Genomic DNA, 16967 nt, shown 5'->3' with positions numbered 1-16967 from the left:
AGTGAGCCAAGATCGTGCCACTGCACTTCAGCCTGGGTGAGAGAGTGACACTCCATCTCAAAATATAATAACAATAAAATAAAATAAAAGTATTGAATTATCACGCAATCCCCCTAAATTATTATTATTTTTACTTACATGTTTTTGTAAGATAGATGTAAAATAAAACCTAATAAAACAGGAATATTTAGGTAAAAATAATTTGTATCATCTAATAGAACAAGGGTCAAGACTTCCTTTTCATCACAAAGGTTGTTTTCTTTTAAATTAATGCAATGTTAATCTCAATCAAAGCTTAACAATGTAAAGATGATTTAGGTCTTGCTAATGTCAAACATCATCCTGCCCTTTTTGACTCACCGAATAATGGTATGAAACCCAATCCAACGTTTGATAAAATTCCAACATCTGTCAAGACCTCTTCATTCCTTCTTTCTTGTGGATAGTCACCGTTGGTTTTATAGATTAGCTTTCACTAACCTCTTCCTCACTTGCATCTTATAAGCCTCTTTTCTTTGCACTTGATATGGTTTGGCTTTGTGTTCCCACCCAAATCTCATCTTTAATTGAACGCCTATAATTGCCACATGTTGTGAGAAGCAACTGGTGAGAGAAAATTGAATCATGGGGGCGGTTTCTCCCATACTGTTCTCGTGGTGGTCAGTAAGTCTCACGAAATCTGATGGTTTCATCAGGGGTTTCTGCTTTTGCGTCTTCCTCATCCTCTCTTTGCCTGCTGCCGTTCAGATAAGACGGGACTTGCTCCTCCTTCCTTTCCACCGTGATTGTGAGGCTTCCCCAGCCATGTGGAACTGTAAGTTCAATTATACCTCTTTCTTTTGTAAATTGTGCAGTCTTGGGTATGTCTTTATTAGCAGCATGAAAACAGACTAATAGCGTACTTAATCAATTTAGATGTGAAAATTGACACTTTTTGAAAAAACATTGGAGGCAGAGGAATTAGGGGTTCAGTTGTTTATATTTAAGCAACTTTTGTAATTTAAAGTTGAAACTTAGAAATGCCACTTCTAGTTGGGTGCAGTGTCTCACATCTGTAATCTCAGCACTTTGGGAGGCTGAGGTAGAAGGATTCGTTGAGCTCAGGAGTTCAAGACCAGCCTAGGCAACATGACCAAAATTAGCCGGGCATGGTGGCTCATGCCTGTAGTCACAGCTATTCAGGAGCTGAGGCAGGAGGATTGCTTGAGCCCAGGAGGTTGAGGCTGCAATGAGCTGTGATCACGCCACTGCACTCCAGCCTAGGGGACAGAGCAAGACTCTTTCTCAAAATAACAGCAATCAAAAAAAAAAGGAATTTTAAAATTATTAAAAGAAAGAAAAAAGAAATGCCCAATCCTAAAAGTCTTTTTCCACCTCACATCTAGTAATTTTTCACTGGAGAACTTCTCCACAAGCTGCATTCTCTTGCCATGGTGCTCAGCTTTCTTTCTCCCTTCTCTGACATATCCTCTTCTCTTGCCCTAATTACCACCTCTGGACATTCTGCAAAAATTTGTTCATTTCTCTATCTTCTCAATCTCCTTAAAAACTAGACTGTCTCAAACTTTAAATGTGGATAGAAATTATCTGAAAGTCTTGTTAAAGTGCATATTCTGGATGAATGCATCTAGGGTAGGGCCAGATATATTTCATTTTTAGTAAGTCCCTGGGTAAAGCTGATGGTGATGTTCCAGGGACCACATTGGAGTAGCAGAGTTATAGATCATGTTTTCAGGACTTCACTTTCCAAAACTCAAGCTTCATATTCCATGTGCTTCATTGAGTTGTAACTATTTGAACTATAAGTAGAAGTGCGTGTGTCACTTTTAAGCTAAGGTAGTTAAAAACAAGTACACAACCTCCATTGCTCCTTTTTTTTTTTCCAGGAACATTGGATGCCATGTATTCCAGATAGTATAACTAAAGATGGAAGAGATTTATGCAAACCACACTGAACTTTATATGATTAAGAAATAAACTCTTATTTTGCCAAGTCATCAAGATATAGAAATTTGAAAATCAATTTGGAGATTTGAGGATGAATGTGTTATCACTTCATAGACTATCTTATCTTAACCAATATAAGCGTATGAAACACTTAAACTAATACCTGTAACAGACGTTATTCAATAATGTGCTAATTTGTTTCTTTGTTAATAATAAAAATCAGAGGGTTATAATCAAAGCAAAAACACATAGATAAAATAGAGTTGTTCAGGTTTATTTCTTGAATAAAATAACCAATAAAACAAAAGAGTAAAAAAAAAAAGCAAAGATGGTTTTTAAAATTTTAGAGACTAGTTATTGAGAAAAAAAAAAAAAACACTTTTCTAAATTATCCTTTACTATAAATGGAAAAATTAAGATCCTACAAAGCTTTATCATAGTTTAATTCATGATTCTGAAAAAGGGAAACAAAATCATAAAGTACGTTAAAACTCGAGTAGTCTTTGGATAGATCACCTGGGATGATTGGGAGGATGACAAAGAGGAATTGTCTTTCAAACAGAAGGACCAGCATGTGAAAAGGCCATAGGGGAGACGGGACAGAGAATGGTCCATTTTGAGAGAAGAAGTAGGGAAAGGTCACTTGTAGGAAGAGATAAGGCTGGAATCCCCTAGATTTTGAGCTTTGTATGCCAAATTCAGATTTCAGAAACAGACATAGGAGACAAAAAGCAGCAGCTGATGCTTTTTAAATTGATTTTATAGAAGCAAAATTGCCATGTTATGGTGAGGGCCACATGATGGCAATGGTGAGAGGCCTCAGGAGCTGAGGGCCTCAATCCTATACTTGAAGGAAGTGAATTCTCCCAACAATCAGGGAGCCTGGAAGTGGACTTCAAGCTTCAAATGAGATCTCAACAATGACCGACCCACTGATTTTAGCCTTACGAGATTGTGAGCAACTTAACTGGATTTGTGCCTGGACTTCTGACCAATGCAACTGTGAGATAATAAATTGTGTTTTCCTAAGCTGTTAAATTTGTGGTAATGTGTTACAAAGCAACAGAAAATGAATACACAAAGAGATAGCATAATTTTTAATCAGGCTGAATGTGGTAATATTGCTGCTTTCATTCCATTTGCTAGCTAGGGCTGCCAGCTTCAGTTCTAACAGTTGGCTTGGTTGGCTAATGCCATCCTAGACCAATCTTGGCACACACTAAATAACATTGAAAAGCCAGACATTCCTTGGCATAAAGTAACAGAAAGAATTCACAAAGACTAGGAGACAGAAATTCTGGCTTGAATTTTTTATGTCGCCCCTACCTATTCTCTCTCCTCAATCATCCCCCTTTCCCCCAGTATAGAAGAGAAGACTACATTTTCACTGATCCTGTGAAAAACAGACTATTGGAGACACTACTGGAATTTTTAATAAGCATTTTACTGGCAGTTCTCCCTAGATCAAACATGCTGATGGGAGGGACAGAAATGGAAATGAGTCCCCAGATTTCAAGTGCAATGGGAAGAAACAGGGGTGGCTGAGCTTAGGTAACAGCTGTTACTCACTTGAACAAAAACTGGGGTGTGTGTAGTGATCACATCCTGGAGAAAGGATTAACAAGCAGAGATCTCATGAGATTAAGATGAATAGATAACCCACTGATTTCTTCACTGTTTCATGCACAAACTCCCTATATTAGCAAATAGAGGCTGTACTTCAATCACAATACAAATAAATCACCGCCTCTCCTTAATCACTCATTTTGAGTTACCTGACTGATCCAGAATCTCTTGAGTGAAGGAGAGGAGAGAGATCCTTGAAGAAGTATCCTTCTGTTACAGTTTCATACTATAAGCTTTTCTCCTAGTTTCTCCAAACTAAAATAAAGTATCTAACCTGAATAACTACACTGACAAGAAATATCCCAAAAACCTTTAGTGATTATTAGATAATAATCCCCCAGATTTTGAGCTTTGTATGCCAAATTCAGATTTCAGAAACAGACATAGGAGACAAAAAGCAGCAGCTGATGCTTTTTAAATTGATTTTATAGAAGCAAATTGCCATGTTATGGTGAGGGCCACATGATGGCAATGGTGAGAGGCCTCAGGAGCAAAATGTCTAAGACCTAAGGTATGCTGATTAACATATGCTGGTTGGAACTGAGGCTTATGCAAGTCAGCTGCTAAGCAGAATTCTGTCCTAAAACCATCTAACTATAGGCCCAATCAGATTCAAACCCAAGGCTTTCATTCCTTCCCCAGGACTGAGAGCAGTGGACTATTTTCAGCAAGAGGTTAGTCATGTTGGAACATAGCTGTAGAAGTGAGAGAAGTTGTTATGTACCTGAGTGTCCATCACTAAGGTAGAAGAATAAATTTTGGTATATGTCTTATTTTTTGAGACAGATTCCATTTTAAGGTTTTCTACCATGATCTATTTACCATAGGAGTCGAAAGGCTGCCAAATGCAGATGGGAACCATAGTAAGAGAATGCTCTCCAGCTAGTTCAAAGTTCAATTCAAGTGCTCTGTCACTTGGCCTAGCCAATGATCCATCAGATCCAACTGTGCTCAAATTTTCTATAAAAGAGCAGGGTCCTCTCCAGAAGCTGCAGCAAGTTTCAGAAGAGAAATTTCAGTAGAGATCCCCATGATTTGTGAGCAAGTCTCATTTCCTTCAACAAGTAATTTGTTTTCTTTGACAAGTGACAAATTTCTTTCTTTTGAGAAACTGCTCTTGGGTTTTTTGTTGTTGTTGTTTGTTTGTTTGTTTTTTGGGACTTAAGTGGAGTCTGAAAATCTGACCGTAGGACACCTGGTGACCATGAGATTTGAACAGCTCATCATAAGCTGGATGCTATCTTTTCCACTGAGCTATGTAGTTGTGATAGCATAAACCATGCTAAAGTGGTATAAATAGGATGAGACCGAAGGCATAACTTAGTTGCCTATATGGGTTGGTCACTCTCGATTTCCTCCTCACCCTCAAACCCCCTCATTGGTCTCATAAGAAGAGATCTATGACCAACTGGTGAAAATCTCTGGCTTACAAATGTGTTAATCTGTCTGCATCACTACAAAGGAATACTTGAGGGTGGATAATTTATAAGGAAAAGGAGTTTAATAGGATCATGGCTCTGCAGGCTGTACAAGAAGCATGGTGCCAGCATCTACTCCTGGTGAAGGCTTCAGGAAGCTTCCAATCATGGAAGAAGGCAAAAGGGAAGCTGGTGGATCACATGGCCAGAATGGGAGCAAGAGAGAGAAGGGGAGGTCCCAGACTTTTAAACAACCAGATCTGACGTGAACCTCTATGAATCTCATGTGAGAAGTCACTCATCACCAAGGGGCTGCTGCTAAGTCATTCATAAGGGACCCACCCTCATGACCCAAACACCTCCCACCAGGCACCACCTCCTACTATAGAAGCCCCTCCTCTCCCCTCCTCTTTTCTCTCCTCCCCTCCCCTCCCCTCCTCTTTTCTCTCCTCCCCTCCCCTCCCCTTTCCTTCCCTTTCCTTTTCTTTCTCCAAATGGAGGGACCTGCTGGAGCCACGGCAGAGGAACATAAATTGTGAAGATTTCATGTTAATATGGACATTTATCAGTTCCCAAATTAATACTTTTATAATTTCTTATGTCTGTCTTACTTTAATCTCTTATTCCTGTTATCTTCGTAAGCTGAGGATGTACATCACCTCAGGGCCACTATGATAATTGTGTTAACTGTACAAATTGATTGTAAAACATGTGTGTTTGAACAATATGAAATCAGTGCACCTTGAAAAAGAGCAGAATAACAGTGATTTTAGGGAACAAGGGAAGACAACCATAAGGTCTGACTGCCTGTGGGGTCAGGCAAAAAGAGCCATATTTTTCTTCTTGCAGAGAGCCTATAAACAGATGTGCAAGTAGGAGAGATATCAAATTCTTTTCCTAGCAAGGAATATTAATATTAAGACCCTGGGAAAGGAATTCATTCCTGGGGGGAGGTCTATAAACGGCCGCTCTGGGAATGTCTGTCCTATGCAGTTGACATAAGGACTGAGATACACCCTGGTCTCCTGTGGTACCCTCAGGCTTACTAGGGTGGGGAAAAAACTCCGCCCTGGTAAATTTGAGGTCAGATCAGTTCTCTGCTCTCGAACCCTGTTTTCTGTTGTTTAAGATGTTTTCAAGGCAATATGGGCACTGCTGAACATAGACCCTTATCAGTAATTCTGCTTTTGCCCTTTGCCTTGTGATCTTTGCTTTTGCCTTTTGCCTTGTGATCTTTGTTCTCCTTTTTGCCCTTTGGAGCATGTGATCTTTGTGACCTACTCCCTGTTCTTACACCCACTGCCCTTTTGAAATCCTTAATAACACTTGCTGGTTTTGAGGGTCAGGTAGGCATCATGTTCCTACCGATATGTGATGTCACCCCTGGTGGCCCAGCTGTAAAATTCCTCTCTTTGTACTCTTTCTCTTTATTTCTCAGCTGGCTGACACTGACGGAAAATAGAAAGAACCTACATTGAAATATTGGGGGCAGGTTCCCCCGATACTTTTCTTTTCTTTCTTTCCTTTTTTATTTATTGTTTTTTATAGAGTCTCATTCTGTCACCAAGGCTGGAGTGCAGTGGCATGATCTCAACTCACTGCAGCCTCCACCTCCCAGGTCCCAGCGATTCTCCTGCCTCAGCCTCCTGAGTAGCTGGAATTACAGGTATACATCACCACATCCAGTTAATTTTTATGTTCTTAGTAAAGACAGGGTTTCGTCATGTTGGCCAGGCTGATCCCAAACTCCTGGCCTGAAGTGATCCACCCACCTCGGCCTCCCAAAGTGCTAAAGTGCTGAGATTACAGGCATGAGCCACTGCGCCTGGCCAGAGGTCACTTTTCAACATGAGATATGGAGGGGACAAAACATCCTAACCATATCAACAGATGCTTCTCTGTGGTATACCAACATGAGCCAGATGTAGACCTCCTATAAAGCTACAGCCAAAAACTAACTAACCTCTCTCAGGGGCAGTCCTCAGAGGCACTGGAGAAGCAAAACCCTCACTATGGGCAGATATATAAGTGGAATTTCTCATTGTTCACCTTGCCTACAATGAGAAATTGCCTGAGATGGTTGCAAATGGTCTTTCCAGAGGTTCAGTGACTTGTAAAGAGGTAGATCACAGGCTTAGGGATGAAGTTCAAGCAAGAATTGTCCCAGAGATGAGAATGTTTGTGTTCCAGATGAACATTCACAAGACAGCCCCACACCAGAGAAGTTCTTAATAATAATGAGGACAGAATGACCTACGAAATGACCGTCAGTTATGTTTCCTCTCAAGTCTATCTGGTGCAAGGACCACAGACTAAAAATTCTAAGTGTCCAGTAGGCAGCATAATTTGGAAGGAAGATAATTTGGTTAAAGACAATGGGAGATGCTCAGCATTGTGGCAAACTGGAGAGGGCACATTCTATCTAAAGAAGGCAGCTCACCACACCTGTAATCGCAGCACTTGGGGAGGCCAAGGCGGGCGGATCACCATGTCAGGAGTTCAAGACCAGCCTGGCCAACATAGTGGAACCCCATCTCTACTAAAAATGCAAAAATTAGTTGCGCATGGTGGCACAGCCTGTAGTCCCAGCCACTCGGGAGGTTGAGGTAGAGTGATAGAGCAAGACTCTGTTTCAACAAAAAAAGAGAAGAAGGCAGCTCACAATCAGCTTGAGCTGAATCTTACCATGTTGGGATGTGGGCCAGTGTTGTCAGATGTTCCTTTGTTTTTCAAGAGAAGCCATAAAACCAGATGTTGACATGAAGTGTTCCAATTTTTGATATGTATGAGGGCCAAACACAGAAGTTTATAGGCCACATATGGCCTTCGGGATGCCCTCAGTCTAATGTTTATCCAATGTTTGTTTAAAAAGGCAGTCACAGTGGCAAGGATGGAGGCTACACATTGGTCACATTGGATCTGCCACATGAACTTTCCTTCACTAGGGCCCACCCAGACTCTCGCTATCAAAGTAAAAACACCAAGTTTGTCTGCAGGATTGCTATTCCTTGAGCTGCTGAAAGTTGAACATATTACAAAGTTCAATCAGATATCTGGTGGATTGTTGATTAAGAAGGGCTCTTCCATCATGGAGGAGCAGCATAGGTAGACACACTTTTTGGGATTTTATTTTTCTGTCAGCACAACTATTGGTAGACTTATTCAATGCTTTATGCTAAGCCACACAACACTACCTCTAAGGAATTAACACCACAATTAAGAAAACAAATCAGTGGAATGATTGTAATTTTCCTTGGCCTTACTGTATATCCTAATATCTGGAAGGAGCTAACCTTATGGAATGATGAACTGACTAATTATTGAGGGCTCACTCACTGTAAGACACAACTATCCTTGTTGTTGTAAGACAACACTATCTTTCAAAATATGGTTTTTAAAAATGTGGTATGTTCTCTGTACCAGCAATCATTAAAATATAGTGCTATCTGGGCATAGTGGCTCACGCCTGTAATCTCAGCACTTTGGAAAGCTGAGGCCAGAGAATCCCTTGAGTCCAGGAGTTCAAGATCAGCCTGGGAAACATAGCAATATCTCATCTCTATTAAAAATCAAAAAGAATATTAGCTGGTAATGGCATGCATCTATAGTCCCAGCTATTTGGGCGGCTGAGGTGGGAGGATCACTTCAACCTGGGAGGTCAAGGCTACAGTCAGACATGATTGTGCTACTGCACTCCTCCAGCCCATGCAACAAAATGAGGCCCTGTCTCAAAAAAAAAAAAAAAAAAAAAAAAAAAAGATTGTAGGTTGGTCCAATAGTACTGAGTTATCAGAGCTTCTTAATATTAGTATCAGTAACCCTCAAATGGCAAATTTGACTGGCTTAAAATAAAATAAAATACAGCGCTGTTTTACTAAAGCCGAAATACATAGATCAGAAATAAAAAGAAAAAGGAAAGAAGTACTTGTCATGGTATGATGTTTAATGACTGTTATGGGCTGACCCCAAAAGATGCTGAAGTCCTAATCCCCTCGTACCTGTAAATATGACTTTATTATGAAATAGGGTCTTTGTAGATGATCAAATGAAGATGAGGTCATTAGGGTAGGCCTTAATCCAGTGAGGCTTGTGCCCTTATAAAAAGGGGAAATGTGGGCACAGAGACAGACATGGATGGAGCGAAAACGATGTGAAGACACAGGAATAATGCCACCCAAGAGCCAAGGAACATCTGAGGTTACCAGGAGCTAGCAGAAAGCATGAAACGTATTCTCCTCTCACAGCCCTCAGAAGAAACCAACCTTCCCGATACCGTGATTTTGGACTTCTAGACTTCAAAATCGTGAGACCATAACTTTCTGTTGTTTAAACCACCCACTTTGTGGTATTTTATTATGGCAGTCCTAGGGGACTAATACATTTACCTAATCTCAAATTTTTTACATTCTGTCCTCACAACTGCATTCTGCTCACCTAGAAATTTGGAAACCAAGAATGGTCTCAAGGAATGCATTCGCCAGGGAACCTAACCTATTTTCCACTGAATTACAAGCTAAGACTGCTGTGTTGCCATTTGAAGCTCTTTACCTGCTGGAAAAAAAGAAAAAATAATAAGAGGATTATGTTAGAAGGAAGACAATAATCCAGGCAAAATAGTGTTGTTGCCACATATTAATCAGGGTTAGGTGTGAAGCCCCTCCAGGATGACTACTGTCCACAGGAGAAATAGGAAAAGAAACAATGGATGGAGCATCCACAGGTAGGGACAATAAGGGCTCAGATTCTTCCTGATTATGCTATGGGTCATCTTATTGAGCAAACACAAACATGAGGCCCTTGCATCCTGAGGGTAAGAGAGCTATGAAATGGGTAGGGAAAGAGTCATAAATACCAGCTCATGCTTGCAACCAAGGGAGAGACAGGCAAGCCCTAAAACCATTACCTGTATTCCCTTGCCTGTATTTTTGTTTTTGCTTTTTTTTTTTTTTTTTTTTTGCATATAAGATGTGTTGGTACACTATAATGTATCATTTTATCCATAAAGCATAGCACAGAAATACAGGAATCATGGCCATCACTTGATGATACCTAGGAAATGGGAGCCTCAAGCCTTCCTCTCTGGATGTGGTGCCTGGAACCAATCGAGGAGAGGGTTCTTTCTCTGTGCACTAGTCATTTGCATTATATTAGATAAATATTTTCAAATGGTGTGTATGGAAAGAAGGGCAAGTGTATATGTTACACAGCTAATAATTAGAATATGTAGACTTCTCTTATTTCTGTGTCCTTCCCAGCATCCATTCTTTTGTGGGAACTGTTCTTCCAGCACTCTATGCAATTCTAGTGAGCTGTCAATCACAGGACTCCGGTGCCAGGCTGAGCCAAAATGATCATTGTCTCCTAGGAATTTGAACTGTTCACAGAGACACACAGGACTGGAAGACAGAATTGAGTCATTTGATTGGCAGCTCCTAAAGTACTGTCACATGAGTTCCCACTGTATAGGTCACCTAAATGTTCACATTCCTGGCTTCTGTAGGCCTGGTTGTTCAGCTAGCCATTCAGTAGCCTTCCAATAAATTATTCAACTGCTCCTTCCTTCCTTCCTCTCTTTTTTCTTTTCCTTTCTTCTTTCCTTTAGTTAGCAAGAGTTGAGTTCATTACTATTGCTTATAGGCAAAGAATACTGTATTATCAGGCATAATATTTTGAAGGTTTAAGTATGTATATAGATCCCTCAAGCTGCAAAGATATAAACTTGGTGAACAGAAAAGGCCTATTGTTTCTTAGCATAGAATTAATAGTAGGAGAATATGGCATAGGGTTTGATGTATTGCTGTACATTAGAAATTGTTTCTAATTCTTCCAGCACAAACTCCAACTATAATCTAACCTTGATAAAATCTCTCCATCAGCGCAACATTTTGGACTTTTTAGTGAAGATAATTTAAGAAAAGACAAGGCTTCATACATAGCAAACGGAATAGTTAGAGAAGGAAAGAAAAGGATACAAAAGAGGAGGAAAATATGAGTCAGTAGTGTCTAGAGTAGCCTGCACTCACCCAGGGTGGCAGTCTAGATAAGGCCAAAGGGACATCCTCTTTCTCCTATTTCCCCTCACCACATGCCTTAAGTGGGAAATGATTAAAATATGTAGACAGTATCTATTTTATTTTCATTATTTTTGGAGACAGGATCTCGCTCTATCACCCAGGCTGGAGCGCAGTGGCATAATCATGCTCGCTGCAACCTCAACTTCCTGGGCTGAAGTGACCCTCCCACCTTAGACCCCTGAGGAGCTGGGCCTACAAGTGTGTACCAACACATCTGGCTAATTTTTTTTTTTTAATGTCTTTTGTAGAGAGAGGGTCTCACTATGTTGCTCAGGCTGGTCTTGAACTCCTGGCTTCATGCAATCCTTCCTCCTCAGCCTCCCAAAGTGCTGGGATTACAGGTGTGAGCAACCAAGACTGGGTGACAGTATATATGTTAAATATAGAGATTCTCATCCCTCTCTCTCATACATATATGTATGTATATATATTATACGTATTCTGGAAAATTAGTTAACATCTCTGAACAATTTCTTTTTTTATTTTTAAACAAATAAGTTGAATTAGATTATTTCTAATAACTCTGCCTAAAATAAAACTATGATTTGTAAATGTTTTTCTTTAAATCACAACTATAAGCCAGCCATGGTGGTGTATGCCTATAGTCCCACATACTCAGGAGGCTGATTGGAGGATTGCTTGAGGTCAGGAGTTCAAAGCTGTAGTACCTGTGAATAGTCACTGCACTCTAGTCTGGGCAAGATAGTGAGACTTTTTTTAATCACAAAAATATTTTTTTTAATGGTCCATAGCTTTCTATGGCCTAAACAATGAATTATAGGCTGGGTGCGGTGGCTCACACCTGTAATCCCAGCACTTTGGGAGGCCAAGGCAGGAGGATCAGCGGAGGTCAGGAGTTCAAGACCACCACCGGAGGTCAGGAGTTCAAGACCAGCTTGGCCAACATGGTGAAACTCTGTCTCTACAAAAAATACAAAAATTCGCTGGGTATGGTGGTGCATGCCTATAATACCAGCTACTCGGGAGGCTGAGGTGGGAGGATGCCTGTAATACCAGCTACCCAGGAGGCGGAGGTTGCAGTAAGCTGGGATCATACCACTGTACTCCTGCACTCCAGCCTGGGAACAGGATGAGACTCCATCTCTAAATAAATAAATAAATAATTCTAAATAAGGGACTACACAATGAATTACAAATAAAATATTTATAATTCGAATTATATCTCAAATTTTAAATCATATAGAGGCTGGGCACGGTGACTCTCACCTGCAATCTCAGCACTTCGGCCAGCCAAAGTAGGCAGGCCGCTTGAACTCAGGAGTTCAAGACCAGGTTAGGCAACATGGCAAAATACCAACTCTACCAAAAAAACAAAAAACAAAAACATACACACAGACACACACACAAATTAGCTGGGCATGGTGCCAGATGCCTGTTGTTCCAGCTACTCAGGAGGCTGAGCTGGGAGGATCCCATGAGCCCGGGAGGGGGAGGTTGCAGTGAGCTGTGATCATGCCACTGCACTCCAGACTTAGTGACAGAACCAGACCGTCTCAAAAAACAAATAAATAAGTAAAAATAAAGTAAAATTAAATCATATGGATTAAAAACATCACATCTATATCTAAATTTCCTCTGTAGTAAACCACAGATGACTTTTAATCCAATTAAGCAATCAAAAACTTTTTAACTAAAGGCATTATGGGGCCAATTATTCTTTACGTGATATACTTAAAGAATTAATTTGTCTGCTCTATCAGTGTTTATATATAACAAGTGTAATTCCCCATATGTTTATATATAACACACACACACAAACCCATATAATTTTTACCTCTGCCTAGATTCAGTCAAAATGTAACAATCTCTACAAAAAGAAAAGGCCTAGCAAATTTCTATGATGACAAGGAGTTAAGTGTGGCAAGCTACTTTGCCTTTCTCCTCTCCAAAACTGAAGCAAATATTTAATTGTCCTAATGAACTATATAGGTAATAAGCACCTGGAGTTACCAGTTGGCTTAATGATAGGGGTTTGAATGCTGAAGTTTTGCAGTTGTAGCTCTTTAATGTAAGATCAAAAACTAATGTTTTAGTCCCAAGTTAGATTTTTAAAGTACTGCATTCATCCTGATGACTAATAGAAACTAGTGGAATGTTAGTAAACTGATATATAATTCTCTAGAAATTTCCATCTTCGAAAAGTTTACTTTGGAGCTCTAGACTCCTAAAAGTTATTTGTAATTTAGAGTTCTCACTCCCATTCCAATTCCTGAAAATAAAACAGAAAACAAGAAGGCATTTTTGGCCAGGCATGGTGGCTCATGCCTGTAATCCCAGGACTTTGGGAGGCCGAGGCGGGTGGATCACCTGAGGTCAGGAGTTTGAGACCAGCCTGGCCAACATGGTGAAACCCCGTCTCTAGTAAAAATACAAAAAAAAAAAAAAAAAATTAGCCGGGTGTTGAGGCAGGCACCTGTAATCCCAGCTGCTCGGGAGGCTGAGGCATGAGTATCACTTGAAGCCGGAGGCGGAGGTTGCAGTGAGTGGAGATGGAGTCACTGCATTCCAGCCTGGGCAGCAGAGCAGTCCCTCTCAAACAAACAAAAAGGCATTTTTATTCAACAAACACACTTACAACTTTAGAAAACAAATTAACTGACCACTAAAATGTACTAATTGCCTTGCTATTCCTTATCTATTTTTCAGAGAAAACTTAATATCCTGTCTTGAACCGGGCATAAGGACGTCAAGAACTTGAAACACAAAGATAAAGAATTCATGCCACCACCTCAGATCAGTGGCACAGTGTTAAAAAATCCTCAGTACAAACGATCTGAGAAATAGAACACAGTATGTAACAGTCCTTTTGATTTCAGGGTTAGAAAGTGACATATATCTACTGCTATACAAACCCTCAGTCATCCTAAAACAGGTCGTTAATGTGTGAGACAAGCAAACCAAGCTCAAAGTCCAGAAATTGCAAAAGGGAGGTAGGTTTCAGGAGACCGGTGCAGGTTGGGGGCAGGCGCCTGGACAAAGGGAAAACACAGTGTGTTACCTTTTCTTCCCTACTCATATACTAGAATCTGCTCATTCTAGTATGGGAACTGGGAACTTCAGCTTTGAAGGGAAACGGGCATCCCTCCATTGATACTTAGTGTCAACCAGGTTCTTACATCTGTACTGTAGGCAATGCATTCTCGAAACTGTGCAAATAGTGATCCTGCCCCACCATTACACTGCTTGCTCTATCCACGGCTGTTTCCATCCGCTGGGTGTCTGTCGGTACCTACTGGAAACTTTCTAGGAGGCTGCAGTTCTAGAGAAGAAAATCCTACTAACCAGGGCACGTAGTTCAGTCGACAATGCTGGGGAAGGGAGAAGAGACGCTATTGATTACTCACAGTTTGCCTCTGAGACGGGAAGCACTAGGAGGAGACACGCCAGCAGCGCCCCGCAGCGCCCACCCAGGACCCTCATGTCGAAGCGCGCGGAGGCGCGGGCGGGGACAGCGGCGCGTCGCGGCGGGGACCGGAGCGCTGGGCGCCGCGGAGCTGCGAGCTTGTGCGCCTCGGTCTGAGCAGTGCTGCGCGGCGGCGCCTGCAACCCAGCGAGCCTCGGCGGAACAGCGGGGGGCGGAGGGGACCGCCCGCTCCCAGCCCCCAGTCCGAGAGGGGAAGTGATAACAAGGACATTTCCAGGAAGCTTTTCGGAGCTGGGGGATGGGCTCTAGTGTTGGAGGCCTAGTAAACACTGCCGAGACATCCTTCCTCACCAGCCCCCTGGTTGCTGCTTTTCGTTCTTTTCCTCCACAGTGTGAAGTTTCCGAAGGGGAAGGGGTGGGGAACGCAGTTATCTGACTGGTCAGGAGAACTTCCAGGGTTCAAGAGGACAGGATCGCTAGGTTCAAAAGGAGAAATAGTGAGACACTGACTTGTCCCTGAAAATATTAACCAAAACCTGGAACTCAATGAGGACTTTAGGAAGAACTATGGTGATAGTAAAAGCAAATGGGGTCATTTTGATCATCCACATGTTTTTTTGGTCTTGTATGCCATACAGGCATACAAAAAATATAAAGAATATGAAGAAAAGAAGGAAATATTAGAATAATCTCCCTTAAAAAACATCTTGCTCCTCTAAAGATTTCAGTTGAAAGTGAATATCTATACATCTACCTATTTATTAATTTAAATTGTTTTTTTTTTTGAGACAGAGTCTCACTCTATGGCCCAGGATGGAGTGCAGTGGTGCAATTTCGGCTCACTGCAACCTCCACCTCCCGAGTTCAAGTCATTCTCCTGTCTCAGCCTCCTGAGTAACTGGGATTACAGGCACCCGCCACCATGCCTGGCTAGTTTTTTTGTATTTTTAGTAGAGACAGAGTTTCACCATGTTGGCCAGGCTGGTTTTGAACTCCTAACCACAAGGGATCCACATGCCTCGGCCTCCCAAAGTGCTGGGATTACAGGCGTGAACCCTGCACCTGGCCTTATTTATTTATTTATGTGAGACAGGGTCTCACTGGGTTGCCCAGACTGGAGTGCAGTGGTGTAATCATAGCTCACTGCAGCCTCCAACTTCTGGGCGCAAACAATCCTCCTGCCTCAGTCTCCTGAGTACCTAGGACTACAGTCAAACACCACTATGCCAGGCTAATTTTTAATTTATTTTTTTGGTAGAGATGGTATCTCGCTGTGTTGCCCAGGCTAGTCTGGAACTCCTGACCTCAAGTAGTCCTCTTGCCTTGGCCTCCCAAAGCTTTGTGATTACAGGGGTGAGCCACTTCTCCAGGCCTGAATATCTTTTTAACACCACAAATTTCATCACACTGCCAGTAATAAACATCAGCACTGAAAATTATGTATCCTACATTATAACGTCAAACTTTGTAAAATCATCTGGAATCTATTAATATACAATTTGATAATACATCTTTGGATAAAATTCTGGGTTTTTAATTAATCTCAGAAGTGAACTTTGTGAAAGTGATATCTGGCTTTAGCTCAATATGAATTGACACTTGGTAATCTCATTTAGCCAAACTTTGGTTTTGATACAGACCTTAATATACAATTAAAAGCTGTCTAAAATTTAACTTTTAATCTAATCTCATTCATAATCTTAATCCCATCATTTTATCCAGTTTTACACTTTTCCATATCATCTTCTATCAACATAGTGTCTAATTTACTTATTATTTATATTTATTATCCACTTTATCTGTCTTCACCATTAGAATGTAAGATTCATGAGGGCAGGAATTTTTAAAGGTTTTGTTCACAACTATATTATTAGTGCTTAGAACAGTGACTGGTACGTAAACATTTCATTCAGTTTAATTCAACAATGTGTGCCTGAGAATATTTATGCCAAAATGTCAACAATTATCCTGAAATGACAATGTTAACTAGAATCATAGCAGCATGACTCTTTTCATCATTCAGAATAAACCAGATTACACACTAAAAAGCCAGAAAATTAGTGTTTTAGATAACAAGTGTTTATTTCTTGCTCATTGGAAGTCTACTACAAGTCTGCATGACTTTCCAGGTAACTATCTTCCATGTGTTAACTCAGCAATTCATACTGCTTTGATTTTAGAGTCTCTCAAAGTCAACATAGTCTTCTACAATTACCATCGCAAGAAAAGAGAGAACATTGAGAATTGTGCCCCAGTTCTTAAATAGTTTTATCAAGAAGTGACATACCACTTACATTTCATTAGACAAAGCAAGACATGAGGTATGCCTGACTTGAAGAGGGTGGGAATAACTGTTATTTCATGTGCCTGAAAGGAAAGAGAACTAGACATGGTGAGCAGCACTTATGGCTACAAAACCACTTAAGATATTCAAAAACTAAGAGTCAGCTTTGCTAAGGGACTGCATGTTGGCACCAGGAATGCTCGGTAATGTTATCACTAGCAGAACTGGGGAAG

At 40.9% G+C, this 16967-nt stretch overlaps 1 protein-coding gene across 2 annotated transcripts in view; it reads right to left on the bottom strand.

Annotated features, from left to right (window-relative positions):
* PROS1 (protein S) overlaps nucleotides 1–14823 on the bottom strand; it is a 100860-nt gene extending 86037 nt beyond the window's left edge. Inside the window, exon 1 of one of the 2 annotated variants that reach the window (XM_023216050.3) lies at nucleotides 14431–14823. In XM_023216050.3, the coding sequence (XP_023071818.2) occupies nucleotides 14431–14506 (76 nt within the window). In that variant the 5' untranslated portion in view covers nucleotides 14507–14823. Of the gene's footprint in view, nucleotides 1–360; nucleotides 677–14430 lie in introns of those variants that run through there. The other variant, XM_023216051.2, reaches the window with a different exon arrangement.
* Nucleotides 14824–16967: the final 2144 nt, after the last annotated feature.

Source organism: Piliocolobus tephrosceles, chromosome 2 (assembly GCF_002776525.5).
Source record: "Piliocolobus tephrosceles isolate RC106 chromosome 2, ASM277652v3, whole genome shotgun sequence".
Classification (NCBI taxonomy): Eukaryota; Metazoa; Chordata; class Mammalia; order Primates; family Cercopithecidae; genus Piliocolobus; species Piliocolobus tephrosceles.
Note: the sequence above shows the minus strand (reverse complement) of the source record. Positions and strands in the feature narration are given on the sequence as shown.